The sequence below is a fragment of the Typopeltis vanoorti genome, chromosome 15 (genome assembly GCF_054136105.1).
Source record: "Typopeltis vanoorti isolate ZY-2024b chromosome 15, IOZ_Tvanoo_1.0, whole genome shotgun sequence".
NCBI lineage: Eukaryota > Metazoa > Arthropoda > Arachnida > Uropygi > Thelyphonidae > Typopeltis > Typopeltis vanoorti.
Window position 1 is genome coordinate 118,554,869 of NC_143563.1, and position 18,957 is coordinate 118,573,825.

At 33.6% G+C, this 18,957-nt stretch overlaps 1 protein-coding gene across 1 annotated transcript in view; it reads right to left on the minus strand.

Annotated features, from left to right (window-relative positions):
• Hel89B (histone acetyltransferase 1) overlaps positions 1 to 18,957 on the minus strand; it is an 863,997-nt gene that overhangs the window by 460,281 nt on the left and 384,759 nt on the right. The window contains exon 19 of the mRNA XM_090405810.1: positions 11,912 to 11,988. Within this exon, the coding sequence (XP_090261936.1) occupies positions 11,912 to 11,988 (77 nt within the window). The remainder of the gene's footprint in view (positions 1 to 11,911; positions 11,989 to 18,957) is intronic.

Consider the following 18,957-nt stretch of genomic DNA (forward strand, 5'->3'; position numbering starts at 1 on the left):
CAATTGCTAAGATCCTGAAAAAATACAATTTAGTTCCTACTTTTTTTTCCCTATCAACAAAACCTCCTTTTGGTTACCATCCAAGAAAGATAAAGAGCTTCTTCTCTCCCTCCCTGGTATTTACCAAGTTCAGTGTGAGTGCCTCGACTCGTACTTTGGATGAACAGTATTGTTCTGTTGCAAAATGACTACCAATAATAAACCTAAAATATCTGGCCCTGCTGAGCATGGAGTGGACACTGAACTATGATATCCTATGGTCCAATACACTTCTACACCACCCAAATTTAAACAATTGTCTCTCTATTACCAAGATTTGGAAGATTCTCATAAATGACAAGCAATGGTGCAATTTTCTCCCTTTTCATTCTATTTAATTTTTTTTTAAATTAAGTTTTTAATTTCATTTAATTATTTAAATTTAATATAATACTCTGTCATTTCATTATCTAAATAAATGAATTTTATTTCAAATCAGTAATTAGTTTTAAATGCGGGCCATTTTAACTGTAGTCTTATTTTATTGTAATCATCCACCAGGTGGTATCTGGCATGTGGCTCAGCTCTGTTAATAAGATTAACATTCTTTGTTCTAGATTCACCTTATGATTATGCTGATGCACTAATAATGACCAGTTAGTTTCTGGTCGAAAGATCTGCAGTAGTAAAAGTGTTACACTCTTGTGTCTAATAAATTTTATTATGCCACAAGTGGCATTCAAAATTGATTAAATAACATAATTGATATTTAAAAAAAAAAAAATATATATATATATATATATAAACAGTTAATGTAATTACTTTCCAGAACTTTGAAATCAGCATACAATAAGATCAGGTAAGAGTTGGACAATGGTATAAGATTTTACAAGTATCAAGGAACAGTTAATCAAATTTAAATCAAATGATCTTCATTTGGTACTGAAGAACTCTGTGTCTAGTGACAATAGCATGAAAGGAAGGCCAGACTTGTCAGATTCTAAAATTTTAATGTACTCATTCTTGAATTCTGATCTTAGCAGAATGGCCAGACTTTCCGAAGTGAACATGAACAGCATGCTTGATAGACCTGGCAAGGAGAGAAGCAGTCTATGGCTGATGGCAAAAAAAAAAAAAAAAAAAAAAAAAAAAAGAGAGCTTCTAAGCTGATTTAAAGGGTGTATATTGTACTACTTGCAAAGAATCTGTGTTACTTGTTCAGATTCTCCTTTAAGAAAGGATATGAAACTTCTTTTCAAGGGATGATTCCTCCTGTTCCTTTAGCAACAACTTTTTCAGCAGAAACATTCAGGTCAGGCAGATCAAATTTCTCGAATTTCTTTCTATATTCTCAAATTCTTCCTTCATGAACACTGTCAGTTCAGGTTTCTTTTTTCTTAATCTTGTCTTATTCGCTGAAAACTACAGAATACTATAATGGAACGGATGATATGACGGATGGTAAACATCAATCTGTATAACTATTGGAAAACTTTAATTTAGAGAAATTATTTTGATTCATATCATATTTTCGAGTGCCTGTTTCGCATTGCTTTTGTTTGGTCTATATCCAATACCCAAACCACTGTGATTAAAATAGTTTGATGATATATGACATCATATATTGGTACTTCAGTATTCAATTTCAGATGATGCACATAGAAATTTATAAATTTCTGTTTTATTTTATTTATTTAAATTAAAAAAATAATGAAAAAAATTAATAATAAAATAATATAAAAATAAAGAATTAAAAATATATAAATAATAAAGATTATGAACCGTTTATGGCTGTTACCTCTGAAAACATGAACACAGTCTGCTTAATTAAGATTTGGATGATAACAGCGTTTCACACATTTCTTTTCAAAGTTTAAATACTTAAAGTACAATAATTGATAGAATATGAAATGATAAAATTATTTATTATACAAATGTGTACAAAAAATAATAAAATAAAAGAACACCCCTCAAATTTCATTTCATACATTCTTCTTCATATTCTATCTAAATGTATTTTCTTCACTTTTCAGTGCCAAACTATTCCTAATGTCCAAATTTCTTATTCTATCGTTCCTAGTTTTTGCCAAAATTGCCCTTAAATTTTTAATATCATTGCCTTGTATTCTATTCATTTTCATTTTCTACATGGTAATTTCATTATAACCATTAATCACCACAATGTAATTTTTTTATTTAATTTGCCTAACAAAAAGGAAACAACAGATTCAGATTACGTGGGTGGGCTGAAAAGTTCTCGGCCTCGACCATAGATGGCAACACTATCGGCATGATTATTTTTTTCTAAGTTGGTACATCTGTTATAAGCATCCATGTGAAATTGCAAGTCATTCTATCAAGTAGTTTGTTTTATACAACTGTCTGTATCCTTTGGAATGGATAAAATTGAGTATCGTGCGATTATAAAATTCTTTGTAGAAGAAGGTTTAATGGCAAAAGAAATTCATTCGAAGTTCATAAAAGTTTTTGGGCACTCTTCTCCTTTGTTTTTGACAATTAAGAAATGGGCTGTCAAGTTTAAACATGGCTATACCAGCCTTGAAGATGATCCACATGAAGAACGTCCAAAATGCATAACACCACCAGAAATCATTTATCAAGTACACGATACTGTATTGGATGACCGGTGAGTCAAAGTGCGTGAAATTGCTGAGACTATAGGCATTTCAAAAGAATGTGTAGGATATATTTTGCATGAAGAATTGCAAATGAAAAAGCTTTGAGCAAGATGGGTAAAAACGCACTGGCATGAAAATCTCTTGAAAAGTGCTTGGAGCATTTTAACAAGAATAAAACTGATTTTGTGCATTGATTTATTACTATGGATGAGACTTGGATTCACCATTACACACCAGAATCCAAACAGCAGTCAAAACAGTGAACAGAAGCTGGTTGTTCAGCACCAAAGAAGACAAAGTCGGTTCCATCAGCAGGAAAGGTCATAGCATCAGTGTTTTGGGATGCTAAAGGCATTTTGTTTATTAATTATTTTGAAAAGGTAAAACAATAACCGAGGATTATTATTCCAATCTTTTAACCAGACTAGACGAAAAAATTTGTGAGAAATGACCCGGTTTGCAGAAGAAAAAAATCATCTTTCATCAGGACAAAGCACCTGCCCACAAAGGTGTTTTGGCAATGGGAAAATTAAGGGATCTGCACTATGAACTGTTGAAACATCCACCCTATTCCCCAGATTTGGCTCTCTCTGACTTCTATGTCTTCCCAAAACTAAAACTCTTCCTCGCTGGTCAGGGTTTTTCTTCAAATCAAGAGGTGATTGCAGCTGTAGAGGGGTATTTTGCAGATCTTACCGAGAACCACTACAGGGACGGGATAATAGTGCTGGAGCATCGCTGGAATAAATGTATTAGTGTCTTAAGGGAGATTATGTTCAAAAATAAAAATAATTTTGAAATGATAAATTCTTTTTTTCATTGTTAGTCCAAGAACTTTTCAGACCACCCTCGTATCTGAGCTTTGCGTATAACAGTTTTGAAAATACCTGTCTTTTGTGATGGATGATGAAGTGAAGACACATGATTGTATCTGTCAATAATGGAAAGTTTTCAGGAAACAGAAAATTCAATACTGTCTGTAGGAGTACAGATTATTAAGGTATAAAGTAATGCTGTTGAATTCACATTCTATAGTCCATTTGCTAGGGGACTACAGAAGGAGCTCATTTCCTCCAGAAAGTGTAGTAGATCTGTTCACACTGTGATGATACCATACATAAATTGAAGCAGGATATATGGTTAAGGGAAAATAATACTGAAGAGTTAGTTTTTAGATGTTCCATAAATCAATCAAAAAGCTAATGACATAGGTCTGCCCATTGCTGTTCTTTCAATCTGCTTATAGGGCTTATTCTGCCACATAAAACAGCTTGTATTGATGGTGAATTCAAACAGGTTAAAATGTTCCAAGGAAATCAGCTTGTAAAGATTGAAGAGTTTCCTGAAGTGGTATTTGATGCTGTTTCCTGAAGGGATCAGGAAACAGCATCAAAGTAAAACATTATTTCATTATCCAGCAGACATAGATCTTTAGTTATCTTTTAAGTAAATGCTGTTTGTAATATAATAGCTATTGTGGTCAGTGAGGTTTCTAAGGTGATTGATTAGAAAGGCATTTGGCAAGATGGTGAGTGGGAGAGCTCATATATCAACTATACAACAGCATAATGGACAGACAATTTCATGAGCCTTGGGAAGATGTTAGAGATGTGAGGATGAGAATGCTAAATTCACAATTTCTCACTAGTGGTAGAATCCCATGAATATACATAGTCCAATAATTTATTTGTTTATTTAGCTCTGAGTTGGGTTCCTGCTGATCACAGAAAGATCTATCCCTGAGTAAGCTATTAAATTGATGATTCTACTCTATAGTATCCATTACAAGAGTGGCATTTCCTTTATTAAGTTTTGTAATGACAGTATTCATGTTATGGCATAAAGAATAAATTGATTGCAAAATAAAGGATATGTGCAAAGGAGGAGGGTTGGCTTTGTATTACAGCTTACACCTCTCTCACTTACCATCTTGTCAAAGTGCAGACTATTTGTAAATACAATTCACACACTACATTCTGACTAGCTAGAAAATTGCCTTCTTTTCACTATCCAAGAAAGACAAATTATCACAATTCCTGCCAGGTGTCTATCAATGTTAGATGACTTATGATTCATATTTTTAAGGTAGTTAACTGATCTTCTTTCCTCTTCCTGATAATGTCCATATAATGCTGGAATAAATATCAGTTTTAATAAATTCTATCAAGCACACTGTTCAAGTTGACTGCGCTACTTTTTTCTGTTACTAACTGGCTAAGATTAGAGTTCAAGAACAGAGGGACATTAAACTTTTAGTACCTAAAAAGTCAGGACTTACTTTCTATGCCACTGACACTAGACAGAGAGTTCTTTGAAATAAAACCAAGGCATTTCATCCAATAGATATATTTAATGAAATATGATCATCTGTTCCTTCAAACCTGTGATACCTTATGACACTGTCTAAATCTTAAATGCTCTGATTGCATGTTTTAACTGTTCATACAGATATATATATATATATATATATATATATATATATATTTTTTTTTTTTTTTAAATAATGACTTATGTTATTTAGTTTTTAGTTACAGAAGATATCCAATTTATTTCTTTGAACTATAATAATGCATTTATCAATCTACTCAGCTGGGATCGAGACATGAGTTACTCAACATGCTACACGACTTATGATTCATATTTTTAAGGTAGTTAACTGATCTTCTTTCCTCTTCCTGATAATGTCCATATAATGCTGGAATAAATATCAGTTTTAATAAATTCTATTTTTCTAAGTGTGCTAATTACCTAAGTATATAATAATATGATTGTTCTTGTAGTAAAAACACACAAATAGTTCTGTGTAATAAAACTTTATTTTCCTATAAGGATAGCCACTAATCTTTTCTTCTTCTTTCCTTGTTTTTACTAATCTCACCATCAGGCCCCTTTTTATATTTATTTCTGTCCTTGCAACTTAGATATTAATATAAGACAAAGTATTAGGAAGCTGACTTCATGTTTTCCTCTCAAGGTCTAAACTTGCCAAAACTGAGTGAATGCTAAACAGTATATTTCTGCTTCAGAATTTGCTCCCCTTCCCTCCCAGGCTGATAATTCCACAATACACTTATATGTAACACAGACTGGTGTTGTATGTAGAGATGATACGGAAGACATGCATCAGCATATTAGTACAATGAATGCAAGTCGATTAATTATTATAGGTTACTTCAACTTCAGAGGCATTGATTGAAAGGAGGAAAGATCACATGGTAGGAAGGAAATGGTGTACTCTGTCTACATTCTTGAAGCAGAATGTGATAGAGTAGACTCAGGGTACAAGAGTGTTGGATCATATTATAGGATCAGAAGACCTGTCCATATCTAAGGTGGCTACATAGCCTCTGATTGAAAGTGATCATGTGGTTTTGACTTGGGAGGTAGCAAGACATGTGGAAATCACAGTTAAAAAGGGGTATATGCGGAACTACAAGGCAGGTGATTTTGATATGCATAGGAGGCAGCTTGAAGCATGATGGCATAAAGATCTGAAAGGGAAGGATGTTCACAGTGGGGATAGTCAAGGGATATCTGGAGAAAGCAATATCATACCATATACCTAAGGGCAGGAGGGTAAATTTGGTAGGAGTTAGATCAGTGGTTCTCAAACTGGGTGCCGCAAGTATGCCACAAGGGTGCGGCGAAATTTTGAATCGTTTTGAAAAAAGCAAAATATTCAATTGCTACAAATAACTAAATCAAAAACAAAAAAATTTTATATTCTGATTTTAATGGATGAAATGTATATAAAAATTATCATTTTTTGTATCCCTCTTATATTATATCCTGGGATTTCATTAGATCACCGCATGTCGTAGTAACTAGATATGTGACGGCACATAAATACTGGGGAAAATGAACTAATGAATGGTTAGTTGTCCTACTGTCTGTTTTAGTATTTCTCTGTTCAATTTGACAAGTATTATACATGATCATTTCCCCAAAACAAAAATCATGAGTCTTTTGTCATCGGTGAGAATAAACGAAGTACGATATTAAAGTCATTAAATTCAGTGAGTAAAGGTTTTCTTATTGTTATATATTCCAACTATAACGAGAGACATCGTAAACAAATGTTTTTCCTTTTTCCATCCAGAAAAAAAATTATTTACTTGAAATAAATTTAAAAAAAAAATATTAAAGTTACATATGCCCTTCAAAATCATGAATAATTTTTTCCTTAAAAAAAGAAGTGAAGATTCTGACGATCAAGAAATGTCTACTTGTAGCAAAGCTAACAAACCAATTCGCACTAATAAATTATCAAAAACTAATACTTGCATTAATGAAGATTTGACTATTTTTAATTCAGCAACAAAAAAGCACTAATGAAACAACAGAAACAGAAAGAATAATTTCATGTAAAAAGGGAACAATGAAAAAGAATGTAAGAACTCGTTTATATCAAGAGAGTTATCTAAATATGGGATTTACATGGTGTGGTGATAAATTAATTCCCAGACCTAAGTGTATTTTGTGTGGTTTGGTTCTATCAAATGAGGCTATGGTTCCTAGCAAATTATTGCAACATTTCTCCAAAAAACATGACAACTTGTCGAATAAAAATCCTGAATATTCAAAGAGTTAATAAGATTACAAGAAAATCAAAGTAAAAGTTTTGTAAGAAAGTTTACAATTTCCGACCGAGTTCAAGAAGCAAGTTATTTAGTCGTTGAAATAATTGCGAAGGAAATAAAGCCTAATACTATCGGCGAAACCTTGATCCGTCTGGCCTGTTTAGCAATAGTGAGAACAATTTTTGATACTGAGGCAGAAGAAGAAATAAAGAAGATTCCATTATCAAATGATACTATGGGTAGACATATTAATGATCTGTCAGTCGATATTGAAAAGTCAGTTATAACCAAAATAATCGAATCAAAATTTTTCAGTTTGCAGTTAGATGAGTCAACTGATATCAATGGTAAAGCACACTTACTTGTTTTTACTCGATTCATTGAAGATGATAATATTATCAAAGAATTTCTATGCTGCGACGGGAAAAGATGGTTTTGATATAATGAACACATATTTTAATACAAATGGTCTATCTTGGAAAACTTGTGTGGGTATATGTACAGATTGTGCACCTTCTATGGTTGGAATTACAAAAGGGTTTCTTTCCTTTGCTAGAAAAGAAAATGAGAACATTATAATGACTCATTGCTTCATTCATCGTGAATCATTGGTGGCAAAGACAGTAGGCTTGCAATTAAAAAGTGTATTAGAAGAAATCATTCAGATGGTTAATTATATCAAGGCCAGACCATTAAAATCTAAAATATTTGCAGGACTATGTGAAGAGATGCAATCTCATTACAAGAATCTTCTTCTTCATACTGAAGTAAGATGGCTTTCAAAAGGTCATGTATTGGATTGTTTTTTTTTGAACTTAAAGAAGAAAAATTAATGTTTTTCCAAAATGAAGGCAAACCAGAATTCTATAAATTATTACAAGATGATTTTTGGTGTTCCAAACTAGCCTAACAGACATATTCAATCATCTGAACAAGCCGAACTCCAACATGCAAGGAAGAAATGAGAATATTTTGACATCTACAGATAAAATTAAAGCTTTTAAAGATAAAATAAAAATGTGGAAAATAAAATTAAGCACCAACAACGTAGAAATGTTCCTTAAAGTTGACTCCAGAAAATGTAAGAACAATGATCTGCAAAAGCTTATTTACAGTCATTTAACATCGTTAGAAAAAAAAATTGACCATTATTTTCCAGACATTTCAGTCAATTTATACAATTGGATTCGAAATCCATTTGTAGAGTCAACATCAGCAATGAGTGAGTTAAGTCTTATAGAAGCCGAAGAATTAATTGATATAAGTAACGATCATACGTTGAGATTGAATCATTCAGAAATGTGTCTGAATTCATTTTGGATAACAACTATGAAGGAGTACTCCAATATAGGATTCAAAGCACTTAACATCTTATTGCAATTTTCTACATCTTATTTGTGTGAACTGGGTTTTTCTGCACTCGTAAATATTAAAACAAAGAAGAGAGAAAGACTAAAGGCCCTGAAAATGAGATGAGAATATGTCTCTCAAAAACAAGGCCTGATATCAAAGAAATATGCAAACAACACCAGGCACATATTTCACATTAAGTTCATATTTTATTATCTGAACCTTTATAATAGCTTTTGTTTTGTATGTTTTTGGGTTGTTTGAAAATAAACTAATTTAGTTTAAATAAAACCTGTTTTCTTTTAAACACGCTTTCCTTCATATCTTTAGTATCTGTAATATCAATTTATTTATGGGTTATATATGCGAGTCTTTCAGAATCAATTAATCGGCACTTTACTCTCTATAAAAAGCAAATAATACTAGGGGTGCCGTGAAATTTATTTATTGATTTTAGTGTGCCACCAGACAAAAAAGTTTGAGAACCACAGAGTTAGATGGATGAGTATTATCATTAAGCATGAAATGCTTAATGATAATGTTAGGATGGGTATATAATGATAAAGGTGACCAGCTAACTCATGAACAGTACAAGAATCAGGCAAGAAAGATGACCAGCATGGCAAGGAAAGCAAATAAGATTATGAAATGAAATAAGCCGAACAGGTGAAAGGAAATTCCAGTTTTTTCATTATGTGGAAAGTAGGAGAAAGAACGATTACAGAAGGATAACTTGAATGAGTGCAGAGGGTAGACAGGTAATGGAAGAAGATAAAATTGTTGATCTACTAACTACTTCCAGTATAACTTCATCAAGTGAGTATGAAACAGCCAATTTGTGGATTCCAGATAACCAACCTTATATTTCATTGTATTAAGGTGACAGCTCCATAAATTTAGCCACTTTCTGGCTTATTAAAATCCTCTTGCAGAGCCAAAACATCAGCACTGTTACTAATAACCTACCAAGAATCACATCATCTACAAACTATTGAATATCCTTCTGTAGTCCTGTGACAATATCATTGGCAAGGCTTGACAAACACACTTTCCCACCTGTTCGTGGCGAGTAGATTTTACTAGCTGATGAAAAACTGCACACTTGACAAAATAGAATATTTTTTTTCTTTAATAAAAAAAAAAAGCTTTCTAAACAAAATATTATTTAACTTTAAGAAAAGACAGAATATGCATAATTAAAAAGGGCCATTCTAATAGCAAAAAATGGATCTAACATGTTATACTTTAAAAAATATTATTTTTATTATCATAATTATTATTTGTTAACTTTTCCTTCTTTTAATGGTTGTTACACAAAGGAAATTTTGTCCAACCATTATAATGCACCACTTATATCATTATGGATCATTCGATGAGTTACTAGGACATACCATTTAAAAAACTAAGAGAACGGGTCTTGGGTGAGTACATTTTTTTCGTAGTGAGTAGGATTTTGCATAATTTGTTAAGCCCTGAACGCCGATAAAGATTGAAAAGTTATAGTCCCTGTACTCAATCCTGTGGAACTCCACTTGTAACCTTCATATACCCTGATACTGCTCTCCCATACACAACTCTCTGATATTGATCAGAAAGCCAGTTACCAATCCAATTGACTTACCTGATATCCAAACCCGTATGTTGCATCATAAAAACCAGCATGCCATGTGACACCCAGTCAAATACCTTTACAAAATCCAAAAAATGGTAGTATATGCCTTACCCTCATCTGTGGCTCTTGTTATCTATTGTAAAAGATAACCATATTACTAAAACAAATCCATGATGGCGTGAGTAAATAATATTGACCTCATCTGACTAATTCTAAATACAAGTTCTTACCAATTTCTCCAAATCTTAATAGCTACAGAAGAACTATAAACAGGCCTATAGTTTGATACCTCCATTCAATCCTTACATTTATGCAATTGAACTAGCTAGGAACTTGTCCTATTGCAAGAATTTCATTGAATATTCTGCACAGTCAATTCCACAACACATTACCAGGATCACTCTAATAAAGTGATCCTTAAATAGCTCCATGTTGATCTGCACTGGTCACCAGAGTTTCATCTCCATCCAGCAATGTAATCCATATACAAAATACTTTTTCCTTCTACTCACCACATAACAAAAAATCTCCTTGGCTCACAGCACTAGTCTCCTTTCATATTCTAATTTTTCTTTCTCTCCTTACAATACTAGTCACTTTTCTAGCCTGGGCCTTATATTCCTCATGCAGCCATTCTCCATCCCTCTGATTATACATTTTCCATTATCTCTTTTTCATCTGCAATTTTGTTTAATTTCTTTAGTTATAAATTTGACTCCAAATTGCTCTATCATCTTGAATCAAAGTATCCAATCTGTTGTTGCTGTCAAAATTTTTTTCTTAAATTACCCCCATTGCACTACTGACCTCTCTTCTTTCAGATTCTTCCATCCATTGTACCGATGCATGCTAATTACAGTCTATGTTAGTTGCCTGTCTTATAATTCCAAATAAATTTCTTATATCTTGATATTTCTACATGTGTATTAATTCTCCATGCCACAACTACATGGTCACTCTTGCCAATTAGGAGCTAGTATGACATCTCTGTCACACTCACATCCTCTGATGCTATGACCAAATTGAAAACTTTTGCTGTATGCTGCCTGAGACAGCAGTCCCTGAAGAAATCCAAAAATTCATTTCCCTTAGTACTGCATGCTACTTCCTGTGTCCAGTTTATACTGCATAGTTGAAGTACCCATAATGACAATTCCTTTGTACTTGACAAACTAATCTGCCTAAACATTTCCTTCAAATCCATTAGTGTTATTTCCTTTGTGATTCTCCATCCTGAGTGGACAGAATTTATCTTTTGAGTATGAGATGAAATTTTATTTTTCTTTAACATTTCAGGACAAACAAGTTTGTAAATACTTTTATTAGATGACAACTTCAATTACTTGGAAAACACATTTTTATGCAATTACAAAAAATTTTATAATAAACTTTCTCCAGAGACATCACTGAACATGAGTTTTTTCAATAAGTGGTTGACTGTAAGAGGTCACAATATCAATTATTGGAACACGTGGTTTTAAATATTTTGTGCAAATTATGTGCGATTGCAGAGATTTACTGCTATCATCAAAAGAGTGCAAGTTTTATGTTGAATGGTCAAACATAATATATTTTTTTTAATTTTTGTCAGGTTTTCTAAATGAATAAATGGTTTACAGATTCTATATACCGATGACAAGATAACCAAAAGTATTTTCCACCTTCAATGAGACATCCATATTTATAAGAGTCTAGGATACTTATCAAATTCAATTGTATTAAAGTACTCAAAAACGTATTTGTATACTTACATAATACTTAAAGATACTTGGCCATGGTCAGTCTGAATTACTGTTCTTAGCAATGATTTTCGTTTGTCTTCCAATTCCTAATAAAAGTAAAAAATGTGCATATCCATTAAATGCAAAAATTTCAATTGTGAACCTTAATTACATACATCAATAATGTTAATTAATAACATAATTTAACTATTATTCTATTATATGGTTAGCATATACATTTCTTCATAATAAAACACAGTATATATCCTGAAGTACAAAACAACAGCCTTACTGTTGTTAAATTCTGAATGAGAAGAATTGTACAATTATAGTATCTCATTCAGAGTTTAACATGATCTGCCATTCCTAAAGCAAATTCTTGTTAATCAGAACTAAATAGTAAAATTTTGTTTAATATTGTACTCCACTTAATTGTAAAATAAATTGTAAGACATAAGTAACAGCTTTGAATTGTAAGCAATACTGTTCACAAAAAGGATTAATTCTTAGTAATCTATATGTGTGTTGTAAACGATGCACGGGACCTTGGAACTTAATCCCCTTGTTTAGAGTGCCTGCCTGGGGCAAGACACGTGATTTAGAGTATGAGTAATGCACGCAAAAAAGATATATCATCTGCTAAAGTCCTATTTGGCGCTGCTCGTCATGTGATTTGGCAAGGACGATAGCCGGCACTGAATTTGGCGCTAGTTGTCAAAGAGACATGAGCTGTTCATGAAAAGAGAAGAACCAATGGCAGAAGAAAGCGCGAGATACAAAACCGAATAGCAGAGCTGAAAACACTCTCTTATCTCTCATCTTTTAGTGCTTGCTCTTGTGCCAGCCACCGGGATGTTCCAGTATGTAGACGCCAAAATGCGTGGAGACCTTTAAGGTGATAGCCTATAGAACGATGTCTTGTAGTCAGAAAATACGCACTCCTATGATAGTCAAGGCAGATAAGGAACTTCAGGGCCATGCTGTATGTTACTGACGAAAACTCAATGTCCACCTGTAGTATGCGGTATGGTCTCCAATATAAAGGTCTATGGAACAGGAAAGAGGAACTGCCATTCCATATATTGAGCAGAGAAGGAAAGTATGACTTCAGTCCCGGTAAGAAATTCTTTGTCTTCACATTTTGGAATCATAAAGAAGGGACGTGTATAATCTTAATAAGAGTTCATGTCGAATGAATGCAAGAGTTTAATGTTTGTTCCAAGGAAACGTGGCTTAGTGATTTCTTTGTTCCTCGAGAACGTGTGTTAAATAGTGTAAGCTCATAGAAATGTGTGAATTGAGATAATCTTAGTTCCTTGAGAACGTGTTGAAGGATTAGTAAGATTTATTTGAAATAACGAATTTTACAATTTTGTATGTATATGAGTTTACGTTTGATCTCAGTTAATTGAAATGTGTGTTCTATTAGTGTGAACAAAGTATGATCCTGAGATAATCTGCTAAGTAGTCAGATAATAATAATAAAGTTTGAGTTGTATTGTTCTGAAGGAAATGGCTTAACTTTAATAATTAGATGTGAATTAAGATCTCATATTGTGTGCAATTTTCATGTTCTAGTGTAATAAATGTTTTGTGTTAATTTAAAGTATGTGCTTGCCTGACTTGATTTCATCTTTACCACTCATAAAAAGTTCGAATCTAAGCGGGAACCCAATTTTATTAGTATAGGACCACGACTGTAATGTGTTTAAGGATAGAAATAAATTTATAATAAGTCTTTAAAGTAAGAGTGGTATTGTGTTCTCTGATCATTGATTCCTGGATATTACACTTTCGATTATCTAGACACGGGGTGGCGCAGTACAAATAAATTTTCTCTGTGTCGAAATAGGAATTAATTATCAGAAGAGTAGAAGGGCTGGTTCATTCATAAGAATACCTTCCTTTATTCATATTCAAAATATAATATCACTATAATAAGAAGTAGGCCACACAGATATATTAAGACTGCATGGTAGAGAAATAATAATAATAAAAATATATATGATGGAACAAGAACGAAAAGGAAAAAAATTATAAAGAAAAAGATCCCCCCCCCCCCACCAGATATAACACTATTATGGTAAAACTGTCCTGACAACCATACTGTCAGGACATAAAAATTATATTAAAAATTAAGTGAATTTAACATTTTCATTAAGAAAAAATACAATTTTTACAATTACGAAATGTAGCCCCACAGCAAGTGGTTTATTGATAATTGCCAATTCACTATAGCAGAGACCATGGAAGTACCTGAAGAAGAGAAAGGCAGTTGAAATATTGGATCTATATTTTTTTAAGATTTTAGGAGCTCCATCTCAAAAGTATAAAGAGTATACAAGGACAGGCAGATTTAGAATTATATATATATACAATTAGCAGCTCGGTGAATATAAAATAGCTTCTTGAGCAGAAAGAAATACCTAGTTCAGAGGCTGAGGAAACTATTGATGTGATGTGTTTGTGTGAGGAGAGACTAGAGGTAAATGTCAGTCCAAGAAGAGACAGCTCATCCTGTCTTATGATGTATGTATTACTGAGGATAATGGAAAGTGAGCGGGGAGCAGTCCTGTCTTTTCTCTCATTTTTATGAGAGAAAAGACAGGACTGCATTTTGACAACACTGAAAGTGACCAGGTTATCCTTGCCCCACTTTAAGGACATATGGAGATCAGTGTTTTAAGGGAATGGTTGCAGATGTCTTGACATGAGTGATGTACTGGGAACTATGTGGTTTGTCAAAGGAATCAGATGAATGATGAGCGCTCATCATCAAGCTATAGACAGGATTTGTAGTGACTGAGAGTAGGTCATTTATATATAAAAGAAAGAGGTTAAGTTAGAGAACGGAACCCTTAAGGCACTTCTGCATTGGTGGAAAAGCTCAAAGAGACAGTGCTATCCAGTTACAGATGGTGGTAAATAGATCGAAGGAAGGTAGTTTGTAAAGGAGGCCTTGATGCCAAACATGTTTGAAAGCCAAGGAAACTTCAAGGGCAACGGCACATGTCCAGTTGTGATGATATAGGCTAAGAGATCCACCATGGATCTAGATTGGCAGAATCCATACTGATAGTTGCTGGTTAGCTGGTGAGTTTCTAGGTAGTGAAGTAGTTGACTATTGATAATTTTCTCCATTATTTTGGAGAGGACTGAGGTGATGGCAATTGTTGGTAGTTGGAGAGTTTGTCTCCCTTTTTTGGAATGGGTTGGATATATGTTTTGTTTCCATAAGATGGGATAGGCAGCTGAGCATAAAAGATTGAAGAGATGGTAGAGAACAGGAGATAGTTCTGGAGCACAATGTTTGAGTACATCAGGAGAGATGTCGTTAGGACCATATGACTTTGTAGTCATATGGCACTTGGTTGCTGGCAAAGAAAGAGCCATATGACTTTGTAGTCATATGGCACTTGGTTGCTGGCAAAGAAAGAGCTGGTGATTTCCCTCTTCATTGGATGCTCCAACATGGGTGCTATCTGGGTGGGAGAGAGAGAGAGGTGGAAGCACAGGTGAGCAGAAGTTGAAAGCAATGGTGTTGACAGGGATCAGAAGACATGGCTTCAGTTTGGAAAAGAGACGAGTTTTCTGTAATTTGTCTTTGTAAGTTGGATGTGGATTTTCTGATAATTGATTTACATTTATTGTGTGCTTCTGCATAGACTGAGAATGAAGCTGGGGTTCTTGATGCAAGCCACTGCAGTAAGTTGTGTTTTTTCCCTTCAATTGCTTTCATACATCTGATAAACCAGGAAAGTGGACAGGTATTTTGGATGGAATGAAGGATACCTTCATGCCAGTGTGGACTATTTCTGCAACTTGCTCAGTGCTTCTATAGCCTGAGTCAGAACAGCAGAAGCAACGGGGGGTCATGCCATGGAAAGGAAAAGTAGTAGTTTCGGAGGCAATCCCATTTGGTACCTTTATAGTGCCAATGGAGAAAAAATTGTGCGGTCAGAGGAGGGGCATTCTGGGAGACTGAAAATTGCACAAAATTGTAGTATAAGTGAGAGTTATGGAGAGGAAGGTGAAGAGGTCTGCTTAGTTTACAGAGTTTGGAGACAAGTAAATTCAGCAGATAAATGTTACCAAGTGGAGAAAGGAAAGCTTCAGCCAGAAAAGATCAAAAGCAGGGGAATCTAAATTTGGCATTCTCTGGCAGGCAATGCCAGAATGCACAAAGGCACAGGTGCCACCCTTGTGGTCAAATGAATCATGAAGAGTATAATTTGGGAATTTGAAGGTGAACTGTGGTTGAGATTGCTGCAATTTGCATTTCTGTGAAGAAAAGGAGATCTGGTTTGGATGGCTGTATGTGGTGATGAATGTCATTCACATTGGAATCTATGTAATGGATGTGGAAATGATTTCTTTTGGTGGGGATCCTATATGTTTGGAATACTGTGTTTGGATTTTACTACAATAAAGAGCCAAAAGGCTTCAGTTCGGCGATGCAAATATATATATATCAAGTGGATATTAAATCCAGCATTATTTCAAAGCCGAATGTAGAATCTATGAAAGTTTCGTAGAGATGTTGACCAGAGAACTTACAAGAATACACTCGCCAGCATTTACAAGTTGACCTAGCATGGACCATATAGAAGACATGATCGCCTGTCCAAGCATCCATATATTCGCCATCAGGCCAGTGAAACCTTATCAAAATGGACCAATAAAAGGTGAATATATGGACGCTTGGGCAAGCGATCATATGGTCCATGCCAGGGCAACTCATAAATGTCAGCGAGGGTATTCCTGTAAGCTCTGTGGTCACCCTTACTAGGAAACTTTCACAGTTTCTACATTCAGCTTTGAATTAATGCTGGATTTAATATCCACTTCATTTATATAATTGTGTTTGGTTTGTTTGGAAGAACTGGTTGTAAAGAGAGATTTATTTTGATCAAAGTGTTATAATCATTGTTTGTATGTTTCATATTTGGTTTATAATTATATGAAAGGAAAGAGTGGGCTCATGCAGTGGGAGGAGAGAGACTTGTGAACATGACACCCATACTTAGAGTGACCAATCTTCTTGCCATTCCATGGCCTCAACAGTGCCTCCTGCATACCACTACTCTGACTCACTCACCAGGCATGACCTAGTAGAGTACGTAGCAGTGGAATTATGTGACAGTTGACCCCAAAGCCTCCTGACTCGTTACTGACTTGTTTAAGCCTATATATTAACTGACAGCCAGCCAGCATTATCACCATTTTAAATGATTTACCCTTGACATGAAAGAGGGTCTGGGACTCTAAGTATAGTAAGGTTGCACTTGAAGTATATCACTCACACTGCATGGAGAAGAGAGGAAGGGATGGAGGTCAGAAGCTCTGCTCTGGAGGCCACACAGTCTTAGCTACTTCAGGGCACCAATAAGCAGGGTGGTGGTGGTGGTATTTCACCAGGCAATGAAAGGATCACCTGCTACCTAGAGATCTAGTTGGCAATTCCTCCAATTAGGAAAGTGTTTCTTATATGAAAATGCCAAGCATAAGAACTGACATTAATAAGTTCTATTTAGGAGATTGTAACAGCAATCATTGAACCTATCAGTTATTTATGTATCTTTAGACAGTATTTTTTTTATGTGACTCACACACATAAAAGATGTTTTTTTGCAAACCTATAGTACATTAGTACTGTTGATGAGATACAGATTTTTTCTTTTTATTAATTTTTTATATATATATATATATATATATATATATATATATATTATATATATGTATTTATACAGAATGAGATGCATGCAGCCTAATGGCTGACAAGTAGATAAAACTAATCACTTGGCCAACCAGGCATCAAATTGTTCTCAGAACTTAAACATATGGACTAGAATACCCTTCAATGGTAAAGTTTAACATGTTTTTTAAATTTGACTTAAGAACAGAAATTTGGAAAGTAATTGGATTGACTGAGAAAAATAGCATCACAAAATTTACATGCAAAGAATTAAAATGACATTCAGTAATCATTAATTTAGTTCTGATTCTAAATGTTATATGAGACTGCTGTGAACCATCTCCCTTTTTTTCCACTTAAATACATGGTTCTTAGAAGGGCATAATTGGAAATACTACTTAGCCAGCAGGTAGTTCTTGAAATATGAAAAGGATAGATTTTTTTTTTTTTTTTTAACAGTTTGTATTGCTATTAGTTTATGCTTAGAATTCTGGCTTCTGATTTTATTAGTCTTCAATGTAAGGAATAGTGATACTGTGATATATGTATTTTGTAAATGTCCTGGTCTTTTTTTTTTTTTTTTTTTTTGTATCACTGTTATCAAGTTCTTCTTATCAAGGATTAGGCATTTACTTGGTCCATCTTCACTGGTTTTTACATTTTGCTGCTAGTATTCCTCTCTACCCCCCCCCCCTTTGGTCTATATTTATATATTTCTTTTCATAACCAATATCTTTCCATTCTATATATAGCTATATATTTCTCTCTATTTTCCTTGATCTTGTCCTTTATGCTATAAATACCCAACTCACTTCTAAAGTCTTCAATCTTTTATGTGGTCTTTTGTAGATCCTTTAACTATTCTTAAATATCTCATTTCTGCTTCCTCTATTTTATTTTGATCTTTCTTTTTAACAGTCCATATATCTAAACTATATAATAGAGTGGAAGTGGCCATTACTTTGTAAAATTTAAGTGAGGTTATCATCTTGTTTTTTTATTCAGTGCCCTTTTAACTGTTTTATAGATTTTCTGGAATTGATTTTTTTCATTTATATCTTTCTCTTTTAAGCATCGTATTATGCAACCAAAATAATTAAACTGAGTCACCTGTTCTATTATTTCATCTTTTATGACTATTTTTGATCTAATATGTTCTTGACCTTTAATTGCCATGAATTTTTTCTTTCATGAAATTTTTAAATTATTGACATATTTTCCTTAATTTATAATCTTGATTTTTGAAGGTCCTCTTCATTGTTGTAAAATAATCTCATCGGTACACAGCATACTTTGTTTTATTGTTATTTACCATATTTTAATATTTGATCAATATATATATATTGAAGAGAGTTGGAGATAGACCATATTCCTCTCTTAC